Raw genomic sequence first — 20169 nt, forward strand, 5'->3', positions numbered from 1 at the left:
ACAGCTTTTTGCTTAAGTACACAGGAAAAAAACCCCAAAACCTTGTAGGAAAAATCCCACAAAACAAAACCAAAGCCCCACAGTTTTAAATACTCCTAAACAAGGGGTGCGGCAGTGGGGTAAGAAAAGTAAGCAGTTTGAAAAAGACCTTGGCAATCTTTTTTAAACTCCCCACTGGGTAATATGAGCATATCACTAATAGGTGTGGGGCCAAAAATTGTTGAAAGTGAGTAAAATTTGACCCACCATCTGTTTTTCTCAAAAACAGACAATTAGCAATTTAATTGACTTGGCACACTTTGTATTACAGTACATATGTCACACTAGATGAAGTGATTTGGTTTCTACAAAGTTGTAGAACAGGTGCCTTGAAGCTTTTGGATTATTTGTATTTCTTGGTCATCGTATTTTAGACACATTTTTTATTTTGACAAAAACTATGCCCAGGGCTTAAATTCTCCCATGTGCAGCTTTTAGTCTTTTTAAATGCAGTGCTAAAGTAGGAAACAATGTACCATAGCACTAGGCCAAATACTATTTATTATTTATTACATTGTGTCCATGCTTTCATTTTATAAAGCCTATGTCTGGACTGCCAGATTTCAGAAGTCCTTTAAGTTGATACACAAAGTTAACAGTAGAGATGGCCATGTTAACAGAATACATATAACTTCCTACCATCCAAGTATAAGACATTTTCCCAGCTTATAGAAATACTAAGACAATGTACATTTTCAGGATTATTTTCCATTTAGTATCTCTGTTTCTTCCTGTACATTTATATGGTTAAGCATATGGGGATGTGGACTGTGGGTAAAAAAATAAGCAATTTGAAGCAAAAATAATATTAGCACAGTAAGTTTTAATAAACAAGTTGCAGCACAGTATCTTTAGATAGCCATAGTGCTCAATGTTTTTAATCATCATATATGAAGGTATTTTAGAACTTAAATATGATCTACAAATGTAATGTGGAAAGCAACCATAACACTTATGCTATAGGGTTTTTTCATACTTTTTAAAGTTAAGCTTATTATAAGATTTATTATTGCAGCTACATGTATAACCTACAGCTATTATATTTATATCTGTTGTAAGTAACTGCAAGATAACTGTCCAAAAATAATGTATGGTTATAGGTAATAAATAATAAATTGGTGATAGCCACTACGACTTGCCAAAAAGAAAGGGACTGCATTCAACAGTGTGAACTATGCACTCCATTTCTGCCACTGACAGTGAAGGCCATCACTTTTTTTTTCCCTCAAGTCAGCCAAAATTTTAAACTGAATTTCCTAAGCTGCCTTTTAAATTTTTTCTTCATTACTACTGACAACACTATCAAAAAAGTTTAACTTTTTATATAAGACATTATTTTTCAAGCACAATTTTCCTCCTTTTGAAATTCCTTATTGTTAATGCTTCGATTTTCTGTATCATTTACTGTAAACCTAGTCTATAAAACTAGTAATTTTCTTTATTTAATTACAATGACCTTTACCATTTGTCTGTCTGGATTTTCCTTTATCCCTAACTCATGACATGTGAAATGTTGGTTATTTTTTTTATCGCCCTCAGACTGAAGAGAGAATGGATTTAACATCATTTGTTTTCTACATAATGAATCCAGATACCTAGATATTACACAATTATATATATATATAAAATATATAACTATATATATACATATATGGTCTATTTATTAGCATCACCTAAGCAATAGCCTGGAGACAACTCTGGGTTCTGGATCCCAGGTCTATGAAAATATTTGAAGTCTTATTTTAGGCAGCTTATGTAGCCCAGTAAATGATTTCTACCCCACTAACATTAAGTGGCCACAGGTATTGCATTGACCTGCCATGGCAGGACTCAGTGTTTGGCTGGATTTGCCCTGACCAGAGCTGCTTTTAGCTGGTTTGAGCCGAAACAGCAATTGTTTGGTAATGGAGTGACTATTACTTACCCTGTTGGAGCTTAAGTTCTGTGACAATCATGTGTAGTGAAGCTCTGACTAACCCAGCTAGACATTGTGTAACATTCAACAGCCCTTGGTGTCCATGGAAATGGGGGAGGCTATTCTGCAAACTCAAAATGGTAACTGGGAATCAACAAAAAAACCCCAAACTTAGCTGTTTTAAGAAGTGTGTAAGAGTAATTGCCTAAGAGCCAGAGGAGAAGGAAACCCCACTACAAACTTCATACTTCTCAAAGCCCTGACCTCAGGATGCTGATAAATTGTAGTACATTCCTCCCTACTCCCCTCTGCATGAGGAAGGCAGATGTTAATGTTAGGACACAATGAGACACTGGAAAGGTGAGCATAACTCCAGGGAAAAGGAGCAGATACCAGGGAGGTTATGAACCACCTTATCTGTATTGTTAATTAGGCTTCTCTGTGTTAATTAGATAATCTGAGTGTTAGACTTAAAATGTGAATTGGACAAAGAAGACATTCTTAGTTCTTTTTATATTGTATTCCCTTTTGCTATTAACTAGACTGAATGTAACAATAAGTTCCACTGAAGTGCGAGATACTCTTACATCACTTCCTTCGGCTACGTCAGGATGGCACAGCACTCATGATCCCAGTTTCTTCAGATCACCTCTCTGAAATGTCTCCTCAAAGAGGAAGAATTTCAAACCCCACTGTTTGGATTTGAAGAGGATTTTAGGGATCAGGTGTTCAAAATTTCACCAAGTATAAATTTTCAAAGTTCCTACTTTAAATTTGGAATAAGCTCAGTTTGTGTCCCTGACTATTTCCAAGAATTCAGTTCAGTTTCAAATAACGTCACCAACAGATCTTCTACCAATTTCCATTTATTATTAAATGCCTACTAAAGTTAACCTTCTAGGGTTTATTCTGTTTGGCTTTGTGAACTCATTTGTTTAATGTCATCTAATTAATTCCATCAGGTTAACTTCTGTATTTGCTGAGGAATTTACATGAATACTCAGAGAAAGTTGTCATAATCTCTCTCTAATTATCATTTAATAAAGCTATTGGTTATGGTACCTATTTAGTAAAGTTAATTTTCTTCTCAAATTGGTCTCTGTAACAATCCAAACAGTTCAAGTGAAAATTCTTAAGTGACTAACAAAAGCAATAATCAAGATTAGTTAGTTTGCAGGCACATGCTCACACCTCTATATTTTCCCAAGTCATTTAAAATGCAAACTAAATTGATAATCCACTGTGTGATTTCATAAGAAGATATTTTTCCATTTTTGTTAATCATTAAAAAAGAAAACAAAAACCTACTACCTAATGTCTCTCCAGTTCCATTTAAAAAAGAAAAAAACCTACAATCCACAGAAACAAAAATGACCTTAACTTCCTCTCTGTAATGTTGAAGTTTCTTGAAAAAATTTAAGATTTCCAAGACACAGTAATCTCAAATGCTTCTCTCCTAAGTCCCAGTTATAAATAGTTCAAAACAGTTTCTCCAGATTCAGCTTAGCTGAGAAGTCACCTGTGGCCTTCTTTCATTAACCGACTCCATCACCTGACTATCAGCATTAATAAAACATTCACCATAGAATCAGCAACTTCATGCAGTTGTACCTTCATGTAGGTACAGTTCCAGGAACTGGCTCCCAAGCGGTCACTTTAGCTACAGCTAGGCAAAATGGCACGTTGTTCAATCTGCCAAATAAGTGAACTGAGACATTTACTTGAAAATGTATATACATGTAATTCTTCTAGACTATTAAGCTGAAAAATAAGTCTGTACGTTTGGGGGTTTTGGGTTTTTTTGTTGGGTTTTTTTTGAGATGTTCCAACTTGAGGAAGTATGGTTTCTTATTTGTATTGGTTTTGTCTGGCAAGGTTTTGGTAGCGGGGGGGGTTACAGGGGTGGCTTCTGTAAGAAGCTGCTGGAAGCTTCCCCCGTGTTCGAGAGAGAGCGAGCCTATACCAGCCGGCTCTGAGACAGACCTGCCGCTGGCCAAGGCCAAGCCAATCAGTGATAGTGGTAACGCCTCTGTGATAACATTTTTAAGAAGGAAAAAAAAGTTGGGACGCGAGAAAACAGCCGCCGGAGTGAGGAGTGAGAACATGTAAGAGAAACAAGCCTGCGGACACCAAGGTCAGTGAAGAAGGAGGGGGAGGAGATGCTCCAGGCACCGGAGCGAAGATTCTCCTGCAGCCCGTGGTGAAGACCCTGGTGAGGCAGGCTGTCCCCCTGCAGTCCAGGGAGGTCCACGGTGGAGCAGATCTCCACCTGCAGCCTGTGGAGGACCCCACGCCAGAGCATGTGGGTTCCCGAAGGAGGCTGTGACCCCATGGGAACCCTGCGCTGGAGCAGGTTCCTGGCAGGACCTGCAGATCTGTGGAGAGAGGAGCCCACGGAGCAGGTTTTCTGGCAGGACTTGTGACCCCGTGGGGGACCCGCGCTGGAGCAGTGTGCTCCTGAAGGACTGCACACCGTGGAATGGACCCACGCTGGAGCAGTTCGTGAAGAACTGCAGCCCGTGGGAATGGCCCACGTTGGAGGAGTTCGTGGAGGACTGTCTCCCGTGGGTGGGACCCCACGCTGGAGCAGGGGAAGAGTGTGATCAGCCCTCGCCCTGAGGAGGTGAAGCGGCAGAAAATAACGTGTGATGACCATAAACCCCATCCCTGTCCCCCTGTGCCACTGGGGGGGCTTGGTGGTGAAATCCGGGAGTGTAGTTGTGCCCGGGAAGAAGGGAGGGGTGGTGGGAAGGTGTTCTGAGATTTCGTTTTATTTCTCATTACCTTACTCTGGTGATTTGTAATAAATTGAGTTAATTTTCCCAAATTGAGTCTGTTTTGCCCGTGACAGTAATAGTGAATGATCTCTCCTGTCTTTATCTCGACCCGCAAGCCTTTTGTTATATTTTCTCTCCCCTATCCAGCTGAGGATGGGGGAGTGATAGAACGGCTTTGGTGGGCACCTGGTGTTCAGCCAGGGTCAACCCATCACATTATTCCATGGTAAAGGAAAAATATAGTGCTCTGGTTCTTACAAATCATAAAGCAACAGGTATTTTCCTGGTAGTTCTCAATGTGTCAGCCACAGAAGATTGTCTCCAAAGGATGCTGGATTGATATAAAATGTTTTCATTGCCAGTCATATGACAAGCAAGTTAGAATCAGAAGAGATTTAAAATAATTTAGAGATGAATGACATAAACAAAAGAATAAATGTGCAAATTTCCAGTTCAAAATCCTAATTTCTTTCCTGCTTAAAAAAAAAAAACCAAAAACAAACCCAAAACAAAACAAAACCAAAACATTTGTTTCCCAGATTATTTTCAGAATTATATAATTTATAAATATTGATAATTCTACAGAAACTTTAGATGTTTTGTGAAACTTAAGAGAAAAAATTAAAGAAGGGATTTTTCATAGAAAGCATAGGGAAAGTGTTATTTACTCTCCCATTAATTTTTTCCCCACATTTAAAATCAAGAAAGATGTCTCTTGTTTTTTGTTGTGTTTTTTTTTTTTTTTTTTTTAATTTTAGCTTAGAATCATAGATTCACAGAATGGTTCAGGTTGGGAGGGACCTCTGGAGATCATCTAGACCAACCCCCCTGCTCAGACAGGGTCACCTACATACAGCAGACTGCCCAGGACCATGTCCAGTCAAGTTTGAATGGCCTCCAAGGATAGGTACTCTGCAACCTCTCTGGGTCACCTGTTCCAGTGTTTGAGCATCCTCACAGTAAAAGAATGCTTTCTTATATCCAGATGGAATTTCTTATGGTTTAATATGTGGTAATTACTTCTTCTTGGTACTACTGAGAAGACTCTGCTCCCTCTTCTTTATTCATTCCCATCAGGTATTTATACACGGGTAAGATCCCCATATGCCTTCTCCTCTCCTGCTAAACAGCTCCAGTCATCTCATCCTCTTCTCATATGAAAGCTGCTCCAGCCTTTTAATCATCTTTGTGATCCTGTGACTTGCTCCAGTAAGTCCATACATTTCTTGTACTGGGTAACCTAGAGCTGGACACTGTACTCCAGATGTGAGTAACAGCAAGTTACAGAATTCCTTCCTATGTCAGATGTAAACGTTCAAAACCCATATAATCTTCCACAAGATTTGGTTGGGCAGAGAAAGCTTCAATTGCTTCTGCATACATAAGTAAAGAGAAAAATATTATTCATATGGGTATACTTCATTAATTATTTTCATCAGAGGATAATGATTTTTTTGCTTATTTTTATTATTAGAAAAAGTGGTAATTCATTAATTGGTTCTCTAATTCTCACAAGTGGCCTATTTAAAGGATGTGTCATAATTAACACAAAAATAGTTATTTATATTATTCTGTCAGGTAATGTCAAATTCTGACTTTATCTTTGTCTCAATCTATTAATTGTCTAATTAATTGTCTAAAGTTTCTAAATCCACAAGTGTAGCAGCTTGCACTTCAGAGATTGAAGGAAAAAAAAGAAAAAAAAAAAACCACAAAAACCAAACATCCTGAATATTGTCTTTTTAGAATGAATGGGACCAAAGATTGCAACAAAAGCACTAAATTCCACAGCATGTTTTCTGGAAAATCATGACGTTTGCCTAGTCATATCAACTTGGAACTTCCTAGGGTTTCTTTGCCACCCACTTTTTCAGGTATTCAGTCATATTTCGTAAGTGAGCCTGAAGCTAAAATGAATTTTAGATCTTCTACTCTCATTTTGTGTTACTTAGCTGACCAGAAGTTCACTCTTCACAAGATCTGCAACAATTTTGATATGCAAATTATTTCAGCCCAGAGGAAGGGAGAAGGAAGAGAAGGGGGGAAGGGTGGGAGAAGAGAGAGAAAGGGTGGGGGAGAGAGAGCAGAGAAGAAAGCTCCTGGCTAACAGATCTTTTCATGTAAAATGAAAGGACTTTTATACAACATCTTGAAAATCTATTAATTACAAATAAGAAAAGATATGACCAGATATTAAAACACAGAAAATGAAATAAAACAAATTTGGCAGGTATTTTGAGCTGTTGCTTAGAGAAAATAAAGGAAAGACTCAGTGGCTGGACACCTTAACACACCTTGGAGCACTGGCCAGTCGATGTAGTATTTTATTTTCTGATAAAATGAAATCTTTTAGCGTTTTGCAGATACTGTGAGTGGTTAAATAAACAAAAAAAGATGAAAGCTAAAGCCAAAGGCAGATGCCACCCTCTCCCCATCCATACACAATAGAAAAAAGAAACTATAATATACCTCTCAGGGGAAACATATCTTTCCATCAGCATCAACTGACCAGATGACACGTACATACAATAACTGCCTTGACTGTTCAAGAGCTGTAATTACTAAATTTGGAATCCCTTTCTAATTCCCAGAATATATAAAAAAAGAAAAAGCTTGGATTTATAATTCAAGGAGAGAAGATGATGGTCTATTTTTTGATGTGACAACACAGAGACAAATGCACCCTTTCTCATGATATTAGAGACTGGATTTTTCTCTCAGTTTTAAGGAATTCAAACTCATGTTACGCATCTCACAAATGCTTTAATAACAAATTTGTGGCATCGTGGGGATCTTCAATTTGTCATTCTGTCACTTTTCATATATCATGAAATACTTTATGCATAGAAATACACCAAGCAGAAATGAAAGGGGGGGGGGGGGGGGGGGGGGAAGAACCCACAACTTTCTAGCAGTCTTTCTGAGGGAGAGTACAATGGCTAATTCAAAAGTATAAGTCATTAATTAAACATAACATGATTATGGATTTTAACCGAAGGAATCAAGTTTCTATTTGTATTCCATGTGCACCCCTAATACGTGTACTAAAACCCATGTACTCAGTGCTCTATTTCATACATTTAATTTTTATAAAAATCGAACAGCATGTTAAACAAAAACTCTTATTTTAGATATAATCATGAAAAGGGATGTTCAAGATATATTTCAGATATCCAACATGATTATCAGCATATATAAGCCTAAAGACATGTTGTAAGTTAAAAATTAAAACTCTCTATACTTAAGATTTTCTATAAAAGCAAAAAAAAGGCACACGAAGCAGAAATTCACATAGTGTTCTCTGTGCCACAGAAACTAGCTTTTAAGGAAATGCTGCTTCAGCAACACCAAAATACGATGAGGATTCAATCATACCAAAAAGTTGGCAATAACACCAATTAAAATGAAAGTATGGACTCAACAGTCCATAAAATAATTAGTTTAATGCAAGCAAATTTAACGTTTAATGCACTATCTGTGCACCATCTTTAGAAGTAAGCATCATCATACAGTAAGCTGATGTAGTAGTTTTGGCTGGGATAGGCTTAATTTACTTCACGGAGGCTCGTATCATGCTATGTTTTGGATTTGTGATGAAAGCAGTGTTGATAACACAGGGATGTTTTGGTTACTGCTGAACAGTGCTTACACAGAGTCAAAGCCTTTTGTACTTCTCACCCCACCCCACCAGCGAGTAGGCTGGGGTTGCACAAGAAGTTGGGAGGGGACACAGCTGGGCCAGCTGACCCCAACTGACCACAGGGATATTCCAGACCATAGGATATCATGCTCAGCAATAAAAGCTGGGGGAAGAAGGAGGGAGACGGGGACTTTCAGAGCTATGGAGTTTGTCTTCCCAAGTAATGATTACATGTGATGGAGCCCTCCTTTCCTGGAAATAGCTAAACACTTGCCTGCTCATGGGAAGTGGTGAATAAATCCTTATTTTGCTTTGCTTGCACATGTCGCCTTTGCTTTACCTATTAAGCTGTCTTTATCTCAGTCCACGTGTTTCCTCACCTTTACCCTTTTGATTCTCTCTCCCATCCTGCTGTGGGGGTATGTGGGGCTTAGCTGCCTGGTGCAATAAACACACAACAGATGGGCAAATCTAAAGTTTTATAGCTCATATATTGGAAATATGTTACAGAAAATGCCAACCAACAGCAAACTGAAACAAAAAGCCATCAATAAATGTAAGATACAGTCTATTCTAATACAATACAATTAATTAATAGAGGTTTCTCAGAACATGAAAATACATGCTGAAAAGGCATTGGTGATGTAGTTGTTTTCTAGCATAGCAGCACTTACAGAAATTAATTATTGACCTGAGGGAAAAAGGAAGAAAAAAAAAAAAAAAAAGAAAAAAAAAATCATTCTCCTGGCATAATGCTTGGAAATATGGAAAACTCAGGAGTCCAAGTAAGAGAAGTGTAAAACCTCAACTGGTTATGCTGATTCTTCTGAGTGGTTTAGCTGAAAACATTTTGAAAAACCTCCATACATACACACATTATAAATGTAAGTTCTGACTAGAGTTTAAATACAGTGCCTACCTGCTTGTAGCTATCCTACATACTGAAGTATACAAAACCAAACAAGTAACTTCACTCTTCATCCAACAAAGTAAAATAAATTTCTAGCCCTCTGTTCCATGAAATGCCAACAGCTAAAGAAATTTAGCAACAACTATGCCATGATGTAACTTCAGCAGACAAACAGGTGGAAATATTGCTTCTGTCACCCTTTCACAAGCTGATGTAGCAGGAAATGCATCTTAAAGTTTTGAAAGCAGACATTGCCAGAGGCTACCACACAGTCCTTCACCACTTCAAGAAAATTGGTGCAACGCAGCCACGAGGGGGACCTTTATCAACTCAAATTCAAGTGTGGTAAATAAAAGGAGACTGTGCAGACATACCAAATCCTCATTGTTGTAAAATATGTGGAGAAAAGAGGCAGGCTTGAACTAAGAGATCATGGCTAGTTGGTGGAGAACACAAAAAATACGTATTGCAAATATTGAGGTAAATTCATTCAGAGAGAAATAAGATATTAAATACGGACACAGAACTCTATATTCATAGCACTTTTTAGACCTCTTCAGCTCAAGGTGTTCTAACTGCTATTCTATCACGTCAGGGTTTCAAATTCTACTCGTTGCCCAGGAGGATCTTTCCAAAAGCATGAATTGCTTTAATACCTGTCTATGGGTTCTTGCTTTCAGTTACAGAGATAAAGTTCAGAAATACTTATAACAAAATTTTCACTGAACTCCCACAAATAAATAAGCAGTTTGGGGCATATTTTTGCCCTAAAACCAGAGGTAAATAGCTAGTCTTTTGTAACATATGTGCTTAAGACATGAGATAACAGAACCGAATGCACTTAAATACACACTGAAATGCTGCGGATGAGTCAGACTAACAGCCATTTAGCCCAGTGTCCTGGTTTGAGCAGTAGCTAATACTTAAGGACATAGCAAAAGATGACCTTTCCACACGTAATGTATTTATATTGCTCAGCAGACTAATGTCAGAGGAGAGAAAATCCTTCCACTCTTCTTTACAGATAATACTATCACAAAAGGTTTGATTGCTAAATGCTTTTAATTAAATATTGTAAAGCAGAAAGGATGGCATACAGTTTTATTGAACAAAATTAAAAAGTCATGGGAGTCACCTTCAAATAACAATTTGTCTGACCAGCTCTCCACTGACATGAGGGGAGTTGCAGAAAAAGGATCATAAATTGTGTGTCATGGAAATAATTACCTTTCTTTTAACCAAACAAAACCATTAACTAGAAATATGAATATTAAATTAAGTCTTGTTGAAGACAAATAACCTCATTTTATAAATCAACTTGGAGAACATAATATTAAACAATACTAACATGCAGAGAAATCAGAATTAAAATCAATAAACAAGAAGAAGCAGCAAGCACCAGTAAATAAATATTTTGGGTAAATAGAGAGATAAAATAGAGATAAACCACAGAATTTCATTTTCTAAGAAAATGCTTTTAGACTGAAGACCTGTTTTCACCAATTTGGTAAAGTTAACAGGAACATGAAAGTTTCTCATTACCACAAATATACTCCTTCCAGAAATTATTTTAAAAGACAACAAAAAACCCACACACCCAAATACATTCTGAAGTAACAGCTTTTTGAGGCACAGTTTATTATTAGTTCTTATATGACCCGAGACTAGTATATTTGTATTGCAAGATTACAGAGTTGCAAACAATACTGGTAATAATTTATAGAAAAGCTAAACTGCAGTAGTTGCATACAAATTTATAATTTTTTAATCTCCTACTATATGAAATTTTTGAGGACTTCATTATAATGTATCCTGCACAGCCTTTTAAGTACTCAGAAATACCATTTAGGGAGCTATGAAAGATCAAAACTTACGCAACGTTAATTCATATATTTTATAGAGAGAAATATAGATGAAGTGTATTGTATTGAACATTTATAAATTAAAAACTATGCACTAATATTTGACTTTTTCTTGGATTATAAGTATATATTTGCATGTTTAAATACACATGTACATAGTCAAATTTCTGCATGCAGTCTAGATTAAGAGTAGGCAACCGGTGGATACAACAACATTAGTCTTTTTATTCAAACTCAAATGCAAAACATATATCTTGAGACAGATAGGAAATTTCTTATCTCAGCAGTACAATGAACATAAACTTTTCTAATATTCAAGATGAACTATCAAAGACTGAGATGTCAAAAGACCTAATGGAACAAATTAGTAATTAAAAGAGAAAAAAACCCCAAAATACCACCCCCTCCAAAACACAAAACCTATCCTGACAGAATGCATCAAAGTTTTGAAAGAACTTAGTTTCTAGCAACAACACATGATCATTTGTGAACCATCCCCCCCAAACAAACAAAAAAACCTGACTGACTAAAAAAATAGGTACTCCATCAGAAAGAAGAACAGAGATTTCTTATTTGCCTAGCTGTTTCTGTGGGTGCTGTAAAGCAATGGCAGATAACCTAGGTAATTATTTGGACCTGTGATCACAGGAAAAAAGCTTGGATTGGGGCCTTCTTAGACATAGAACTTGAAGTGCGGGTAGAAAATCTTAAGGAATGTCCGATTTCCTCCTTAAGGTGGTCATAGCACTGTAGGTCAGAGGGACAAATACAGTGTCTGCTTTCAGAAAGAGTTCCAAGAGGCATCTGAAAAGTACAGAGATGTAAACCTGAGATGTAACAAGACCAGAAATTATAATCAAGAATAGATTCAGCTGACACATGGATAAAAATCCACAAAGCAACACGGCTTTTCTAAAGGAAAGTCCTGCATTACAAGCCTACCAATGCTTTCCAGACAGATTAGCAGGCACAGAGATGAGAGAAATCCAGTTTAAGTAGACTATCTGCACTTCCAAAGGGCATTTGAGGAAGTGCAAATGGAAGGTTCTTACAGAGACTAGGATCTCTGTCATAAAAAGACAGGCTTTTGATGGATGTTTGCTTAAAATATAGTTAATTGATGGTAAAAGTAAATGGTCAGTTCTTCCAGAGGAGAGAAGTCACTAATGGACTTCTTTAGTATCTAATCTGTTTGACAATATATTTTGTAGATATGCTGGAAAACAAGGCAAGCAGTGAGATGACAAAACTTGCTGATGATACTACCTTACACAGAGCAGCAATGAGGACAACCACCTGTGAATAAATAAAGAAAGGTCCTGCAAAACTGAGTAAGCAGTAAATGGTAGATTAAATACACTATTTTCTACAAAAAGAATGAAAAGGCATCAGACGAACCTAGTAAAACTACAGTGAACAAAGGAAATACTTCTTTATTGGAACTTTCTTGCCATGAAATAGTCAGAATACTAAAAGTGTATATGGGCTTAAGAGGAAAAATAGACAAAATCATGGACGAAAACATCTGTCAAGAGTTACTTACTATAAATAGACTGGATTTAGGAAGTCTCTGTGCCACAAACCATTAGAGTGTAGGAATGCATTCTGAAGAAGTGTCACTATTATCATTGCTTTCTCTCTTTTCCTTATGTGATATTTAGTTAAATGGATCTTTATCATGACTCTGTACAGCTGTTCTCATATTCTTATAACCTAGGGATTACAAACAGGAACTCTTATACCTTGTGTCAAATCCATTGTTTAAGAATTAGATAAAAAGGTTAATAAAACAGTTGGATAATACTGACAGAGTAGGGGCAGAAAAAGCTTGCAGTGAGTTGTGGCCAACAAAGAGGGAAGAACAAAGAGTGTAAAATATAGTGACAATTTTCATCTTGGCAGTAAGTTAACAAGGAAGGTGCCCCAGGTTTCTGCAGTGGATGCCCTTTTGCTTAATATGTTCAAGAAAGATCTGAAATAGGAATGAGTTTGAATTACAAAACTTGTCAATAACACAGTGGCAGCAGAAATGAAATCAGGTACAGAGAAGGTTGTGCTGTATTTGTAAACTATCTATTGGTGAGTGGGGCTGCACAACAAGTGGTTTTTTTGTGTTTGTTTTTTTTTTTTTTATAAATACAAAGCAGTACTTGTATTTGAGAATCTGTACTAATCATTAGACTAACAAGGTTTAGGTTCATTTGCATTGATTTAGCACAGGGATTTTTGCCATTAATGTGAATCTCTGTTTGTCATTCTTTCTGCAGAATGAAGTTAGAATGCACAAGGAATAGAATTGAGGGTATTAGGAACCAATTAAATAAATCATTGGCATGATCCTGTCTAGTTACTGCACCACAAAACACATACAAACAAAACAAACACATGATGAGAAACACAGAGGAGAGTGGATACAAAGGCAACAGAAATCATCAAAACAGTGAAAATACCACAAAAGAACATAAACTGAAATGGATAGGAGTGAACAGTTCAGAAAGGAGAAGTGTGATAATTTAATTCCTGATTTTGACACACAGAAAGTACAAAAGCTTCCCTTCCCACTTCCTCACAAAAGAAAGATTAGGTAGTATTTAACAAACAAACAAACAAACAAACAAACAAAATCACTTGTCTTGTGAAACCCAAATTTACACAATTAAACTGTCCACGATCTCACTCAGTTCAGTAATTTAAGTTTTTTAAAAATTAGTCTATAATATGAACAAGAACTAATGCTATATTTTCTTAGTAGAATGGACATGAAGATATATGTTTCATAAAAAACTACACTCACAACTTGTTGAGATGAGACCTTCCTGAAGCCTGTATTATGGCAAATGTATCTTACTTTGCACATACTTCCAAAATATGTGTTTCCAGACATAGTGAGAAGACTAACACTGGATTAAACTATCTACCTAATTCAGATCATTAAGTGTTCTGTCACCACCAGAAAAGCAAGTGCTGTTGAGCAGTTAGTCATGGAAAAACATCTCTGTGGCATCTGTGACAAAAAAAACTCAGCTGTGTTTGCAACTCAGTGCTTACTGCTAGGAAAATAGGATGAAATGCGGATCACAAACTCCAGAAGGCTACCCCAGGCTGCAAGAGTACCCCAAGCACTCAGGAACACAAGTCACACTGGTTGAAGCAAGATGAAAGTTATGCTTTAAGCAAAAAGAAATCTTTTGAAATATTGGGTGTCAGAGTATAAATCCCATACCTTAAAATTAGATCATCAATGTAGAAAATTGAATAAGCAAATCTACTTTGCTTCAAATTCACTTTTTACCTACACTCCTATCTAGCTTGGCATCTTAGACAAGCCTCTTCTGAAACTTATCATTACTCTCCAGTCAAAGTAACCTTCTTCAGCCTTATTTTCTTACGCAATTAAAATTAGAGTATGTCTGATGTATTATTATAGTTAACAACAAAATCACACATATTTTGTCCTGATAGGAGGCAGAGCTATCAGGAGAATCTCCTTATTTAAGAAGTTCTATTAATGTGTAGCTGCTTATTTGGAGAGAAATAAGAGAGACACACCAAGAGAAAAAAAATGCCTCAGACTTGGCCACTGCTCAGAAACAGAGGGTGCAGTATGGGGACCCGACAGAACTAGACTGCCCTGAGGATAATTTCCTCTGTTTCAGAGGACTCAAATCTGACCTTAACAGAAATTCAGCATGCTAATAGAGGATGGTTTTGTACTATGTGTTTACATTACTGACTTAATTCCCTAAAATAATTTTTCCTATGATTTTACACCATGATTATTTACTTTATTTTTAATCCTACAAATTCTGTAATAAAAAGTTTATCTTGAAAAAGTGTATTTTTGAAAAGGCGTGTTTTTTATTTAATTTATTCTTTCACATATGTCCAAAGTTACAAAAGGAAGCTATTGCATATGAAAGCTATTGCAGTTAGAGTTCTCATGTATAATTTTTCCAAGAACTACAATATTCCATTGCTAGATTCTCAATCAGTTCTTGCAAAATGAAATAAAGTCACAATTCTGCAAAATCTTATGATCTTAAAAAATGGGTTTCTCGTCTTCGAAGGCTATGCCACAGTTTTATCAGTTTCTCTTGTATTTTGTGCATTTTTTTTTTCCTTGATTACAGATGAAAACCATTCAGTTACAGTGTTTAAGTTGGAGATTGTTTCTCCACTGTTGGTTAGATAGACACTTCCTTCCTCTTCACCATGGCTTTGGGAATAGAAGTGATACTGTGACAATATGGCACCATTTCCTGAAATACTGTATGATGCAAAGTATTCATGCAATTTGTCATCATTAATAACTATTATTTTGTAGTTTCCTTTCACAGCACTGATGCGGGAAGCCTAAAAAGAACCCATTATTTATTTGTTTTATTTGGTAATTGTACGAGCACCACAGTCTGATCTCATATCTAAAAGGGCTATGGTTTTCAAATAATCCCCCAAAATTATGACTTGGAAATAATGCACTTAAAATTTCAGATTGGTAAATATTCCATGTTTTCACATGAAAAAAATCTACCCATATGTGTGAAGCATGAAAAGAAAACAGCTTGCACAACAGTGAGATAACAGGTAAAATATATCTCTATTGCATTTCTGTCCTGCCCGTTCTGGACATTTACTATTCTACCTCCCTAAGTAGTTTTATTTCATGGGATACTGGAAAAGGAATTTCAAAACAACAACAAAAACTTATTTACTTTAAAAGACTCTCTCTGGTGTTTATACCTCTATTTTATATTTAAATAATTATAACAGGATGTAGCTATTAAAACCAAAAAATAACTCCATATGCAACACCTTAATCTAGAAGAAGACAAAGATTTATATTATTTCACAAAGACTTACTAGATTCTCTCAAATGGCAGATAAAGAAAAGATAACAAACTGTTAGTTCCTGTAATAAACATAAATTTAAAAAAATTCTTCAGCTGAAAGCCTACTAATGCAGAGTTATTTAAAAATTCATTTGTCTATTTCTATCATTACAAATGATATGGCATATTCAATTCTATCCCAGTCTGAAAGGATATGACCTTCTATCTCACACCCTGAGCAAACGTACCATTTTGGAGGACAACGGGTAAAGGGCACTGGGTAATGACATCCCACAACCTTCTGTTCCTCCTGTCGTCTTCCATGTAGGGGTTGGAACAATCTATATTCTTGAAAATGCCTGCCAGACTCAGACCTAAATGTCAACTAGATTGAAGAATGTCTTTATGAATTTTGATGGGATGAGGCACGTCCATCTCCACTACCTCTGTGGTTAGTTGAGTCTCCGGATATACAGAAACTGATATTTAGGCATCAAAACACTGTAGTGGGAAATTATTTTAGCTATTAGCAAGTACTGTTATCAAGTACATTATCAAGTAATTAACTCTGACATAAGCAAGTCTGTAAAGTGAAACAATACAACATACTGTACCCATACTAGCTATAAGAATTTCATTGTGGTTTAGTGGTTTTACTTTGGACAAGTTTTATCAGGGCCTGATAAATGCCCATTAGGAGCTGGAGCACGTAAGGAATGCTATTGCCGGTGCTATTCAAGTGCATCTTATCAATTACCTCAAAGGAATGTAATCTGTGCCTTTCAAGATTACTCCACAATTAAAAATAAAGCAAGGGGAGTGGGAATGATCAGAAGAAGATTCAGTTCAAAAATCAGACTGCTGGATCTAATCTAAAATGCTAATGTAGTTGTACCTTTTATGTAAGTAGAAACTTACAAGATCTAAATATATAATACATATAAATAGATACAGTATCAGCCCTAGTCAGGCGTCTAAGTGGATAGTGGAAATAGTGAGGTGGAAGGGGACAAGTTATAGGAATAGAATTTTATCTAGTCCATTAAAGAGATACACAGGCAAATTGGGCATACTTTCTTCATAATTCATGTAGTCACTTAAACTAAAATGTCCTTTGACCCTGAATCCCAGAAAGCACAATTCTCTTAAGTAATTCCGAACATTTTTGAGAGAAGTCTTTGCAATTTTTTGATTCTAGTAAAGAAGTCGGTGATGTGTCATAGCCCTGAATGCACTATTCTAACTCAATTACTCAGTTTACCTCATTGGACTTTCAACTTCCAATTCATAAGTTCCCAAACTTTAATTATAAAACAGCTGCTTACCCAAAATACTACCCATTTAGAAGTCTCTTTTCAGAGCCTACAGAAAGGACTTAAACACAAAGTAAAACTAACAAAAAAACCCCCAATCCCCAAACCTGCCTCTGCCCCCGCCCCCCCCTTCCCATTTTATTTAAGAGAACATTGCCTGGTTTCTGGCATCTCTAATGAATACAACATCTCATGGATCAAAGCAAAGGCAACTGATATAAAAAAAAATTTCCATATTCCAGATTGGGGGGAATAAACGAAAATAAACCAAAAAACTTCACCACACAGTGCCTATCCATTTAATGCTTGATGCATTCAAATGCTATTTAGTGAGCTAGTGTAAAGTACCACTGTAGGGCAAGAGAGAAATACAGACTCAATATCTACGTGTGCAATCACAAAGTTGATTATATGGAGATGAGATTGTGAAGGTTCACCCTTTCTGTCCCCTTCTACCTATTCATATTCAATTAATTTTATTCTTGCAGAACTATAGCTTCTAAGAATAAATGTAACTCATGAATAAAACAGGACTTAGTAGTACATTGTAAGACACTAGACAATAATCCTCTGCCTTCTGCAAACTGAAATTGTTGCAAATAAAATTAATTTTACTAGAAAAGAATCATGTAAATAAAGCAAACAACTACCTGAGCTGTGCAAATTATTTCAAGTCCACATCTAAAAAGCTTCCTTTTCCATTCAGCTATGGTTCAAGCTTTGATGTATTAACAAATTCTTAAACTTCTTTATACTAATCATTTCTCTGTTGCCCCTTTCAACAGCTGGAATGTAAAAATCCTGGGTCTTTATAACTGCCATAAAACAAAGTAGTAAGACCTTTCTATCTTAGTCTACTAGATTTGAATATCAAGAGTGCACAAGTAGACTCATGCTATACCACTATAGAACTTAATATAAATGAACAGACAAAGGAAAGTTATGGATAGAAAAAACCAGCAAGTCACATTGTGCAGGTTTACTCCCAATATGCTTATTCACTCCATCTGCCCATCCTCAACAACACCAGCTCCATTTCTAATACACATGGTTGTTGGTTTAACTCCTTCCTTTCCTTTCTCCTCTCTTGATGAATAATCATACTTTCCATTATCTGGTTTTGGTGGTAGGCAGGAACCATGCAATTTAAAAATTTGTTGCAAGAAATATATTTACAGCTGTGTTTAATATAATACAAAAATTATAAATATAACTAATTCTGTAATAATACAGAAGTGCATGTGTGTATATATGTATATATGTTATGCTTAAGTTTTTGGTTGATTCTGTTCTTCATGGTACATGAAAACTGTATGTTCTCCCAGAAGCATCAAACAGGAACAGCTGTTTTATGTTATGCATTATAGATCCCTCAGATTTTAAGACCATAAAGAACAACATTATCAAGTAAGGTTTTCTTTGTCTTTGGCCCAAAGCTCATCAGTAATTCAAATTCTTCACTTGCGGTGGTTTTTTTCTGTCGTGGCAAGCATGATTCATTTTCAAAAGAATGTAAGAAGTATTCATTTCCTTTATGCATTCAGCTTTAAGTAATCACAGAATTATTTCACTTTAATATTTTTCAACATGAAATAACAGAAGATAAATGTAAAACTATATCCCAAAAATCAACTGCTGTAGCAACACATCAAATAAAAAGCATGCAGTTTCATATGACATAAGACCTTTAAAGAGATCAAATTTATTTTATGTATTTTTTTTCAACTCAGCTTGCATTTTCTTGTTTTTAAAACTGACAGAACTGGAAATAGAATGCATCCCCTAATATAAAAGAAAAACATTTCATAATATTGGCTTAATTTTTCATACACCATTAAATTTGTTTCCAGTAATGTACTGTTACCTTTGTAGTTAACCTTGAAACCGATTGAGCCCACGCTTTCATCCGTTTGAAGGTGCAACCACATCTGATTGCTCATGCTCACAATTAAGTCTGGTACAAAGCTCCCAGTTAACCTATACATAGAAAAAAAATCTGTAAATCCATTAAGTAACTAGATTTTTTATTTTTTTTTTCGTTTTTGTAAGGGATCTAAATAACTATTAAGCATTTTTTTTATGTTTTTTTGTTTTTAAATTAATTATATTCAGCTCCCACCAAATTAGTTATCTATTGGCTGGTTAACCAATACAGCTTTCAAGGTTCCAATGCCTACAGATTTGATAGCATTCTATAAACACAAAAAACTACTGCTTGTGTTGTACTGAAATATTTCATCTCACTTTCAGTTGCTGGTCCATAAAGACATACATCTCCTGCAATCCTGAACCTTATCTGGCATTCCTGTGTGTATGACTCAGATATACGCAGGCCTATGAAATAGCACTAGAAGCCCATAATGAGGGACTACACTTATTCTTCAAAATAAGTATTTCTCTGTTATACAATTACACACTTTGGAATACATGCACTGCATATTTAAGAGAAAGTTGTTATTCTTAAATAGCAATACTATTATGAAGGTCCACATGTTCCCTGCACTCTCTCATCCCCTCTACCACAATGGAAGAACATGTCTGACAGACTCAGGTGATGTTCATTCCTTCATTAACAAAAATACCACCTCACAACTTTACAACCTACTAATGTGACAGGATGTTGATTAATTAGAATGAACTACTCTTGGTATTTATTTTTTTCTTTTCTTTCACTTTTCATATTGTTTGCAAAAATTTGCAAGTCAATGCAATCCTAAATGTTCATTCTGTTTGATGAATGAAGTAGTGTGATAGCAAAAAGGAAATGTTGTGAAAGCTGCATTTTTATATTATATTGCATTTTTTCCCCAAAACTTTGTCTCAAATTTGGTTAAGAGTTCATCAGCTAAAACATAATGGTGGAAAGTACCAAAACATTTTCCAT

At 35.9% G+C, this 20169-nt stretch overlaps 1 protein-coding gene across 3 annotated transcripts in view; it reads right to left on the reverse strand.

The window, feature by feature from the left end:
* CSMD3 (CUB and Sushi multiple domains 3) overlaps positions 1-20169 on the reverse strand; it is a 767893-nt gene that overhangs the window by 364775 nt on the left and 382949 nt on the right. For all 3 annotated transcript variants that reach the window (XM_049824473.1, XM_049824463.1, XM_049824457.1), the window contains one exon: positions 19150-19262. In XM_049824473.1, the coding sequence (XP_049680430.1) occupies positions 19150-19262 (113 nt within the window). The remainder of the gene's footprint in view (positions 1-19149; positions 19263-20169) is intronic.

This window comes from Accipiter gentilis, chromosome 2 (genome assembly GCF_929443795.1).
Source record: "Accipiter gentilis chromosome 2, bAccGen1.1, whole genome shotgun sequence".
Lineage (NCBI taxonomy): Eukaryota > Metazoa > Chordata > Aves > Accipitriformes > Accipitridae > Astur > Astur gentilis.